Source organism: Acipenser ruthenus, chromosome 54 (genome assembly GCF_902713425.1).
Source record: "Acipenser ruthenus chromosome 54, fAciRut3.2 maternal haplotype, whole genome shotgun sequence".
Taxonomy (NCBI): Eukaryota; Metazoa; Chordata; class Actinopteri; order Acipenseriformes; family Acipenseridae; genus Acipenser; species Acipenser ruthenus.
The window spans coordinates 1,530,625-1,542,370 of record NC_081242.1 but is presented as its reverse complement, the minus strand read 5'-3'; the positions used below and the strand labels follow the sequence as shown (position 1 = coordinate 1,542,370).

Here is an 11,746-nt window from a genome sequence, read left to right as displayed (position 1 = left end):
AATAAATCAGGATCATAAATCAAAAACATATTAATTTGAATTTAGTTATTTTAAAAAATAAACTTAAATATCACAGGAAATACATTTTTAAAAGTCTAGGTAACGGATAAGGAGCCTAAATTTTACCGAAACAGGAAACCGTTTTTTTTTTTATTTAGGTTAGCGTAATATTATTAATAGATCTGCCTATATTATATATATTCTATTTATTCCAGTTGCCTTATGTATTAATTTATTTAAATAGTTATAGGTATTTTATTTGATTTCTTATTTATTCGGCTATTTTAAACGAGTACTGAATGTATTGCGAATTTGTTCTGAAGACAATTTTAATCGCCCCTTTCTAAATAACTAAACGGTCGTTCTCACGTATAATGAATTAGATTTTTACATTATAAATTTTAGAAATACCCTTTTATAAGGAATATAAAATAACGCAGCATACACTACTAGACAGCTAAATAATTGAAAACAGTGCTGGAAAAAAAAATACTACAGTTTTGCTGAGAGAAAATATCGAAGAACATGTTTTATTATCCAAACGTGCTGCAACGGCACAGCGGATGCTTTTCCACCATTTGGTAAGTTATTAATTATTATTATTATTATTATTATTATTATTATTATTATTATTATTATTATTATTATTATTATTATTATTATTATAATTGTTTTTAATATTAAAAACGTCATTTTTCATTCCTGGTTTCATTAGGAGTTTAATAATAAGACACACTTGAGCTTGTTACTTATAAATATTTCATGTTAGATTTTGAAATGCCACATTTTTTAATTTTTTTCGTCAGTTTTTCGTTTTTAATTAACAACCAAACGGGCAAGATGGGCCGTATGTCCTCCTCTCGTTTGTAAACTTTCTTATGTTCTTAACATTATTCAGCAGGTATCGCTCCACTTTAAGAAGCAAAATGACTTAATTCTCTATAGAGGGTGATGCAAAACCTTTTTTAATTAAAAAAAAAAAAAAAAATTCAGTCGTCGCCAATTTTTCTACCCCCAGTTTTTCTCCCTATTATTACCTGTATCCTCGGCTCACCCCATCTCCGCGACTCGTGGAAACGGCGGTTGACACACGAGTCCCTCCGAAACGTGTGTCTGCCAGTCATTTTTCACACCGCGGATCCACAGCGAGGCCAACAGACCTCTAGAGCCGCAGGGTAACACAGATCTGGCGGCTCCACTGCAGAGCCACGGGTCGCCCTGTCGGCCACAGGGGTCGCTGGTGAGCGGTGAGCCGTGGATTCCCCTGCCGACCCTAAGCCCTCCCTACCCGGGCAGCGCTCGGCCAATTGTGCGCCGCCCCCTAGGAAATCCCGGTCACGGTCTGCAATGACGTAGCCTGCGATTTCGAGGCTGCAGGGCGCATCCTGCACTCCACGCGGAATGTTTTTACAAGATGCGCCACTTGGGAAGCTAAGCTTCTGTCCAGAGCTGTGCAAGAGTGTTTCAATCGGGTCTTGCTTCACTTGTGCCAGAGCGACGCACACTGTAGCTACTGCATAGTTATTCTTTCAGTGCGGTCCAGTGGTTAAAGTCCAGGGCTTGTCACCAGAATGTCCCTGGGTTCAAATCCCACCTCTGCCACTCACTGTGTGTGACCCCGAGCAGGTCGCTTCACCTCCTTGTGCTCCGTCCTGCGGATGAGATGTTAAATCAGTGTCCGATTGCAAGTGACTCTGCATATAATGTACAGTTCCCACCTCTGTAAAGTGCTTTGTGATGGTGGGCTGCTATGAAAGGTATTATATAAAAATGTGATTATTATTATTATTTGAATTTGTTTTACAGGCTGGCAGCTACCAAAGGAATCAAGATTACACGTAGAGAATTCCTCAAAGTTAATATTATCAGAACCTGGTACGACTATATTTGTATATTTACAGTATTAATTTGTTTAGAATATACAGCACTAGACCCTGATATTGATGCGATCCAGCCCTCTGAAATGTCTTTATAATATACAGCACTAGACCCTGATATTGATGCGATCCAGCCCTCTGAAATGTCTTTATAATATACAGCACTAGACCCTGATATTGATGCGATCCAGCCCTCTGAAATGTCTTTATAATATACAGCACTAGACCCTGATATTGATGCGATCCAGCCCTCTGAAATGTCTTTATAATATACAGCACTAGACCCTGATATTGATGCGATCCAGCCCTCTGAAATGTCTTTATAATATACAGCACTAGACCCTGATATTGATGCGATCCAGCCCTCTGAAATGTCATCATTGCAGTCCAGTAGTATTTCATGTTAGAGTTAAAAAATGTCACATTTCTCCAGTCAGTTTTTTTCAATGTTAAGTATCTGGAAAACTACAAAGCGCTGGGTGTGCAATTCAATATGTTAACAAGGGAACATTATTCAGCAGCTTTCATTGGACTCTATGAAGCTGAGTGAGTTCATTCTATGTAGAGGGTGTGGAATTCAATATGTTAACAAGGGAACATTATTCAGCAGCTTTCATTGGACTCTATGAAGCTGAGTGAGTTCATTCTATATAGAGGGGGTGGAATTCAATATGTTAACAAGGGAACATTATTCAGCAGCTTTCATTGGACTCTATGAAGCTGAGGGAGTTCATTCTATGTAGAGGGTGTGGAATTCAATATGTTAACAAGCGAACATTATTCAGCAGCTTTCATTGGACTCTATGAAGCTGAGGGAGTTCATTCTATATAGAGGGTGTGCAATTCAATATGTTAACAAGGGAACATTATTCAGCAGCTTTCAGTGGACTCTATGAAGCTGAGGGAGTTCATTCTATATAGAGGGTGTGGAATTCAATATGTTAACCAGGGAACATTATTCAGCAGCTTTCAGTGGACTCTATGAAGCTGAGGGAGTTCATTCTATATAGAGGGTGTGCAATTCAATATGTTAACAAGGGAACATTATTCAGCAGCTTTCAGTGGACTCTATGAAGCTGAGGGAGTTCATTCTATATAGAGGGTGTGGAATTCAATATGTTAACCAGGGAACATTATTCAGCAGCTTTCAGTGGACTCTATGAAGCTGAGGGAGTTCATTCTATATAGAGGGTGTGGAATTCAATATGTTAACAAGGGAACATTATTCAGCAGCTTTCACTGGACTCTATGAAGCTGAGGGAGTTCATTCTATATAGAGGGTGTGCAATTCAATATGTTAACAAGGGAACATTATTCAGCAGCTTTCATTGGACTCTATGAACCTGAGGGAGTTCATTCTATATAGAGGGTGTGCAATTCAATATGTTAACAAGAGAACATTATTCAGCAGCTTTCATTGGACTCTATGAAGCTAAGTGAGTTCATTCTATAGGGGGATGCAAAAGCTGTAGATGGATTTTTAAACTGAATGAAGGCACTGCGTTATTAATTAACCCTACCCCCACCCCAAGCCCGTCTCTCTGACAGGAGTGGTCGTTTCTCTCTTGCAGTGATGATATTATCCAGTACGTTCTGGTGCAGGTTGAGGCGCCCATGCCTAACCTGCCCAGACCTCGCTTCTCCCTCTACCTCTCCTCTCAGTTGCAGTACGGAGTGGTCCTGGTCTATCACAAGCAGTGTGGGTACCTGCTAGGTATGTGACCACCTCCCCTGCCTCTCTGTCTCTCTCCCCCCCCCCCCCCTCTCTCTCTCTCTCTCTTTCTCTCCTCTCTCTCTCTCTCTCTACCTCTCCTCTGTTGCAGTACGGAGTGGTCCTGGTCTATCACAAGCAGTGCGGGTACCTGCTAGGTATGTGACCACCTCCCCTGCGCCTCTCTCTCTCTCTCTCTCCCTCTCCCCCCTCTCTCTCTCTCTCTCTTCTCAGTTGCATTATTGTGCTTGTGAGGTACAACTAACCTTCATTACTATTAGTGTTCTCTCCCCCCATTATTATTATTATTATTATTATTATTATTATTATTATTATTATTATTATTATTATTGTTGTATTTGTGCTATTGAACTCTTCAGAGGAAATCCAGCAGACCCTGGACAGGCTTCTCCGGGCAAACAGACAGCTGAAGATCAACATGCTGGAGCTGGAGAAGTGAGTGGAGTGGCTTCCCTATGCTTTACCAGACCTCTCTGTGCTTTACAATGCTTCCCTATGCTTTACCAGACCTCTCTGTGCTTTACAATGCTTCCCTATGCTTTACCAGACCTCTCTGTGTTTTACAATGCTTCCCTATGCTTTACCAGACCTCTCTGTGCTTTACAATGCTTCCCTATGCTTTACCAGACCTCTCTGTGCTTGACAATGCTTCCCTATGCTTTACCAGACCTCTCTGTGCTTTACAATGCTTCCCTATGCTTTACCACACCTCTCTGTGCTTTACAATGCTTCCCTATGCTTTACCAGACCTCTCTGTGCTTGACAATGCTTCCCTATGCTTTACCAGACCTCTCTGTGCTTTACAATGCTTCCCTATGCTTTACCAGACCTCTCTGTGCTTGACAATGCTTGCCTGTGCTTTACCATAATTTCACTGTGCCTTAAAAATACAGGGGTGCACTTTTAACAGGACAACCCCCCCCCCCCCCCCCCCCCCGTTAGTGACGGGCTAATTGTGATTTTGTCCTCCGATCCAATTCCAGGACTAACTTGAGCCTGCCTGACAACCTGTCCCTGCTGGAGACCTATGAGGGAGCCATGGACCCTTTCTTCGGGGTGATGGAGGAGCAGCTGGAGCTACCCAGCCCCCTGCAGCTACCCCAGGTGAGAGTGGAGAGGGGGAGGAGGGAGGGAGAGAGACAGGGAGAGGGACGGAGAGAGAGAGAGGGAGAGGGAGGGGGGTTAGAGAGTAGGGGTGGGAATTTCGAATGATAAGATATTCGAGTATGCCAAGAATACTCAACCTCTGATTACTGATAACAGTGTTTTTCTAGCCTCCTAATGTCGACCCAGGGGACTTTTTCGACCTGAAAAAAGAAACAAGGACCAGGGGTCACAAATGGAGATTAGATAAAGGGGCATTCAGAACAGAAAATAGGAAGCGAAGAAACATCTATAGGAGGCTGTGTGGTCCAGTGGTTAAAGAAAAGGGCTTGTAACCAGGAGGTCCCCGGTTCAAATCCCACCTCAGCCACTGACTCATTGTGTGACCCTGAGCAAGTCACTTCACCTCCTTGTGCTCCGTCTTTTGGGTGAGACGTAGTTGTAAGTGACTCTGCAGTTGATGCATAGTTCACACACCCTAGCCTCTGTAAGTTGCCTTGGATAAAGGCGTCTGCTCAATAAATAAATAAAGATCTGTAACACCGGTTCATCTTGACTAATTAAGCCAATAATCGGTTCTGTTAAGTAACTGAGAGATCAGTTGAAATGAAAACCAGAAGACCCTGTTAGCTCTCCTCTGTTAGGACCGGGGGTGCTTTTGCGTTTTGCATATCTAGCCTAAGGCGTGGCGTATGTGAGAACCACACCTGTATGACTGTGCTGAAGTATTAATGCTGTTAAACCTGTAAAGGCACTCGAACCGCCCAGACTGCCTATTAGCAGGGATCCAAAGTGGCTTACAACCACTCGATCCATTATTATTATTATTTATTTCTTAGCAGACGCCCTTATCCAGGGCGACTTACAGTCGTAAACAAAAATACATTAAGTATTTCATAAACCGAAGGAGTACCAATACTGCTCTTATTTGTCAAAACTTCAAATTTAGTCTGTGTGAGATTCTTGATTATTTAGAAGTTGGGGGGCTCCCGAGTGGCGCATCCGGTAAAGGGGGGAGGGGGGTTTAGTTCGGCCAGGGTGTCCTTGGCTCACCGCTCTCCAGCGCCCCTTGTGGTCTGGCCGGGCGCCTGCGGGCTTGCCTGTAAGCTGCCCAGAGCTGCGTTGTCCTCCGACGCTGTAGCTCTGAGGCGGCTGCACGGTGAGTCTGCAGCGTGTAAAGAAGCGGGCGGCTGACGGCACACGCTTCGGAGGACAGCGTGGGTTCATCTTCACCCCTCCCGTGTCAGCGCGGGGGGTGCTAGCGGTGAGCTGAGACTAGAAAAACAATTGGACATTACTAAATTGGGGAGAAAAAAATAAAAAATAATTGGCAACCACTAAAAAAAAAAAAAGTTGTCTGGATACGTTGCAAGCCCAGTGCACGAACAAAACCACTTACAGGAGTTTAAAACACCTCTGTCCTCCTTAAACGTCTCCCCTGAGTTCAAGAGTGTGCTCAGAGCAATAAAAGAAGTATGTGCGAATCTGACAACACACTCCCACACACACACACTGACACACACACACACACACACTGACACACACACACTGACACACACACACTGACACACTGACACACACACACACTGACACACACACACTGACACACTGACACACACACACTGACACACTGACACACACACACACTGACACACACACACACACACACTGGCACACACACACACACACTGACACACACACACACACACTGACACACACACACACACACACTGACACACACACACACTGACACACACACACACTGACACACACACACACACACACTGACACACACACACACACTGACACACACACACTGACACACACACACTGACTCACTGACACACACACACTGACACACACACACACACACTGACACACACACTGACACACACACACACTGACTCACACACACACTGACACACACACACACTGACTCACACACACACTGACACACACACACACTGACACACACACACTGACACACACACACTGACTCACTGACACACACACACACTGACACACACACACTGACTCACTGACACACACACACACTGACACACACACACTGACACACACACACTGACTCACTCACAAACGCGCACTGACACATTCACAAACGCGCACACACACACTGACACATTCTCACACACACACACACACTGACACACACACACTGACTCACAAACGCGCACTGACACACTCCCACACACACACACACACTGACACACACACACTGACACACTGACACACACACACTGACACATTCTCGCACATACACACACTGACACACTCACAAACGCGCACTGACACATTCTCACACACACACACACTGACACACTCACAAACGCGCACTGACACATTCTCACACACACACACACTGACACACTCACAAACGCGCACTGACACATTCTCACACACACACACAGACACACTCACAAACGCGCACACACACACTGACACATTCTCACACACTGACACACTCACAAACGCGCACACACACTGACTCACTCACAAACGCGCACTGACACATTCTCACACACACACACTGACACACACACACTGACACACTGACACACACACACTGACACATTCTCGCACATACACACACTGACACACTCACAAACGCGCACTGACACATTCTCACACACACACACACTGACACACTCACAAACGCGCACTGACACATTCTCACACACACACTCACAAACGCGCACTGACACATTCTCACACACACACACACAGACACACTCACAAACGCGCACACACACACTGACACATTCTCACACACTGACACACTCACAAACGCGCACACACACTGACTCACTCACAAACGCGCAATGACACATTCTCACACACACACACTGACACACTCACAAACGCGCACGCACACACTGACACATTCTCACACACACTCACTGACTCACTCACAAACGCGCACTGACACATTCTCACACACACACACACTGACTCACTCACAAACGCGCACTGACACATTCTCACACACACACACTGACACAAATAATAAGGCATCTAATGTATTTGAGTTAAACTTGTTTTTTACTTCGAAGTAAGAATTATTGAACTGTAAGGCCTTTCAAAATGTGCAATTACATTTTTAACAGTCTGGGAGGAGACTCGTATGAAACACACACCACGTTCTGCTGTCTTAACAAAGCACAACACAACATCTGTGCTGTAAAATCTTGACATAAAACTGACTGACTCTGAACTCCTCCCTTAGATGAGGCACATTCTAGAGGCAGCCACTCCAGAGCGCCCCCGAGAGGAAAGTCCCAGAGCAGCAGCCGAGGAACCAGGTCAGTCTGTGTGTGAGAATGTGTCAGTGTGTGTGTGTGTGTGTGTGTGTGTGTGTGAGAATGTGTCAGTGTGTGTGTCAGTGTGTGTGTGAGAATGTGTCTGTGTGTGTGTGTATGTGAGAATGTGTGTGTGTGTGTGTGTGTGTGTGTGAGAATGTCAGTGTGTGTGTGTGTGTGTGTGTGAGAATGTGTCAGTGTGTGTGTGTATGTGAGAATGTGTGTGTGTGTGTGTGTGTGTGAGAATGTGTCAGTGTGTGTGTCAGTGTGTGTGTGAGAATGTGTCTGTGTGTGTGTGTATGCGCGTTTGTGAGTGTGTCAGTGTGTGTGTGTGAGAATGTGTCTGTGCGCGTTTGTGAGTGTATCAGTGTGTGCGTGTGTCAGTGTGTGTGTGAGAATGTGTCAGTGTGTGTGTGTGCGCGTTTGTGAGTGTGTCATTGTGTGTGTGTGTGAGAATGTGTCAGTGCGCGTTTGTGAGTGAGTCAGTGTGTGTGCGAGAATGTGTCTGTGCGCGTTTGTGAGTGTATCAGTGTGTGCGTGTGTCAGTGTGTGTGTGAGAATGTGTCAGTGTGTGTGTGTGTGCGTTTGTGAGTGTGTCATTGTGTGTGTGTGTGAGAATGTGTCAGTGCGCGTTTGTGAGTGAGTCAGTGAGTGTGTGTGAGAATGTGTCAGTGTGTGTGTGCGCGTTTGTGAGTGTGTCTGTGTGTGTGTGTGAGAATGTGTCAGTGCGCGTTTGTGAGTGAGTCAGTGTGTGTGTGTCAGTGTGTGTGTGTGGGAGTGTGTCAGTGTGTGTGTGTGTGTGTGAGAATGTGTCAGTGCGCGTTTGTGAGTGAGTCAGTGTGTGTGTGTGTGTGTGGGAGTGTGTCAGTGCGCGTTTGTGAGTCAGTGTGTGTGTGTCAGTGTGTGTGTGTGTGTGAGAATGTGTCAGTGTGTGTGTGCGCGTTTGTGAATGTGTCAGTGCGCGTTTGTGAGTGAGTCAGTGTGTGTGTGTCAGTGTGTGTGTGTCAGTGTGTCAGTGTGTGTGTGTCAGTGTGTGTGTGTGTCAGTGTGTCAGTGTGTGTGTGTCAGTGTGTGTGTGTGTCAGTGTGTCAGTGTGTGTGTGTCAGTGTGTGTGTGTGTCAGTGTGTCAGTGTGTGTGTGTCAGTGTGTGTGTGTGTCAGTGTGTCAGTGTGTGTGTGTGAGAATGTGTCAGTGCGCGTTTGTGAGTGTGTCAGTGTGTGTATGTGCGAGAATGTGTCAGTGCGCGTTTGTGAGTGTGTCAGTGTGTGTATGTGCGAGAATGTGTCAGTGCGCGTTTGTGAGTGTGTCAGTGTGTGTGTGTCAGTGAGTCAGTGTGTGTGTGTCAGTGTGTGTCAGTGTGTGTGTGTGTCAGTGTGTGTGTGTGTGTGTGTCAGTGTGTGTGTGTCAGTGTGTGTGTGTGTCAGTGTGTGTGTGAGTCAGTGTGTGTGTGTGTCAGTGTGTGTGTGTGTCAGTGTGTGTGTGTCAGTGTGTGTGTGTGTCAGTGTGTCAGTGTGTGTGTGTCAGTGTGTGTGTGTGTGTGTGTCAGTGTGTGTGTGTCAGTGTGTGTGTGTGTCAGTGTGTGTGTGTGTCAGTGTGTGTGTGTGTGTGTCAGTGTGTGTGTGTCAGTGAGTCAGTGTGTGTGTGTGTGTGTCAGTGTGTGTGTGTCAGTGTGTGTGTGTGTGTGTGTCAGTGTGTGTGTGTCAGTGTGTGTGTGTGTGTGTGTCAGTGTGTGTGTGTGTGTCAGTGTGTGTGTGTGTGTGTGTCAGTGTGTGTGTGTCAGTGTGTGTGTGTCAGTGTGTGTGTGTGTGTGTGTCAGTGTGTGTGTGTGTGTGTGTCAGTGTGTGTGTGTGGGAGTGTGTTGTCAGATTCGCACATACTTCTTTTATTGCTCTGAGCACACTCTTGAACTCAGGGGAGACGTTTAAGGAGGACAGAGGTGTTTTAAACTCCTGTAAGTGGTTTTGTTCGTGCACTGGGCTTGCAACGTATCCAGACAACTTTTTTTTTTTTTTAATGGTCGCCAATTATTTTTTATTTTTTTCTCCCCAATTTAGTAATGTCCAATTATTTTTCTAGTCTCAGCTCACCGCTAGCACCCCCCGCGCTGACTCGGGAGTGGCGAAGATGAACCCACGCTGTCCTCCGAAGCGTGTGCCCGCTTCTTTACACGCTGCAGACTCACCGCGCAGCCGCCTCAGAGCTACAGCGTCGGAGGACAACGCAGCTCTGGGCAGCTTACAGGCAAGCCCGCAGGCGCCCGGCCAGACCACAGGGGGCGCTGGATTATTAACACACACACACACACAACAGGAATAAAGTGAACGTGTAAAGTAAAACACAGCAAAACTAAAAAAACAACCAAAACAAACCCCAATACAACGTTTTAAACCATAATAAAATGATTTTTTTTCCCCCTCTGGACACTTTATCACCCTTCCTTAAATGAGCTTTACTTGCTCTTATCTGCCCCCTATTTTACTGCATTTAATCCTGTACTTTAGAGTACTGTAATCTGCCACAAGTGTTATTTAACCTGTAGTACTTTGTATTTAATCATATCCTGATGTAACTATCACTGACACTGTTATCTGCTCCGTTATTGAATCGTATTTTGTCATACCTGTACTTGCCAGAACTGTCACTGTATTTATCTTGCTCTTAATTGTATTAATATACTTATACTGTGATTCTTGAAATGTATTTTTGTTTACGACTGTAAGTCGCCCCTTGATAAGGGATAAGCTACTAACAACCAAACGAGCAAGATGGGCCGAATGGGGCCTCCTCTCGTTTGGAAACTTTCTTATGTTCTTATGTTCTTAAAGTGACAATGTATCCCGATTGATAACAGTCGGAGAAACAAAACTCCAACAACCAGAAAAAAGCAATCTTCGACAACTCTGATAAAGATATCCAACGAGAATTATCTAATCGTAATGTTAAGTCTGTGAACTATGCACCCTGATAGCGTGCACTAGTAAAAGACAATAAAAAGGAGGCTGTGTGGTCCAGTGGTTAAAGAAAAGGGCTTATAACCAGGAGGTCCCTGGTTCAAATCCCACCTCAGCCACTGACTCATTGTGTGACCCTGAGCAAGTCACTGAACCTCCTTGTGCTCCGTCTTTCGGGTGAGATGTTGTTGTAAGTGACTCTGCAGCTGACGCATAGTTCACACACCCTAGCCTCTGTAAGTCGCCTTGGATAAAGGCGTCTGCTAAATAAACAAATAATTTAAAAAGAAAATCCCCAGGGTGTCGGCTTCAACAACATTACTGGGGAGTTGGTTCCAGACCCTCACGATTCTCTGTGTAAAAAAAGTGCCTCCTATTTTCTGTTCTCAATGCCCCTTTATCTAATCTCCATTTGTGACCCCTGGTCCTTGTTTCTTTTTTCAGGTCGAAAAAAGTCCCCCTGGGTCAAATTTGTCAATACCTTTTAGGATTTTGAATGCTTGAATCAGATTGCCTGCAAAAACTTCAATCTTGTTAGCTGGGCTCCCATCTCTATATTCTCGTTCCCATCGTCAGTGGGAAAACACATCTTAACTGAATCTGGGTCCATCAAAGAACCCTTGCAACCGAGGCCTTCCATGCAAAAGGATTTAATGACTTATAGCATAAAAGGGACGTGCCAGAACTGTCTGTGACAGTGTGTATGTGAGAGTGTGTGTGTGTGGGGGTGTCTGTCTGTATCAGTGTTTCTGTGTATTAACATGT

The 11,746-nt window shown here is 45.0% G+C and overlaps 1 protein-coding gene across 1 annotated transcript in view; it reads left to right on the top strand.

Moving 5' to 3' along the window:
* rec8b (REC8 meiotic recombination protein b) overlaps positions 1 to 11,746 on the top strand; it is a 29,432-nt gene continuing 17,686 nt past the window's right edge. Inside the window, exons 1-6 of the mRNA XM_059016985.1 lie at positions 1 to 581; positions 1,807 to 1,875; positions 3,449 to 3,591; positions 3,969 to 4,044; positions 4,593 to 4,713; positions 7,958 to 8,033. Of these exons, the coding sequence (XP_058872968.1) occupies positions 526 to 581; positions 1,807 to 1,875; positions 3,449 to 3,591; positions 3,969 to 4,044; positions 4,593 to 4,713; positions 7,958 to 8,033 (541 nt within the window). The 5' untranslated portion in view covers positions 1 to 525. The remainder of the gene's footprint in view (positions 582 to 1,806; positions 1,876 to 3,448; positions 3,592 to 3,968; positions 4,045 to 4,592; positions 4,714 to 7,957; positions 8,034 to 11,746) is intronic.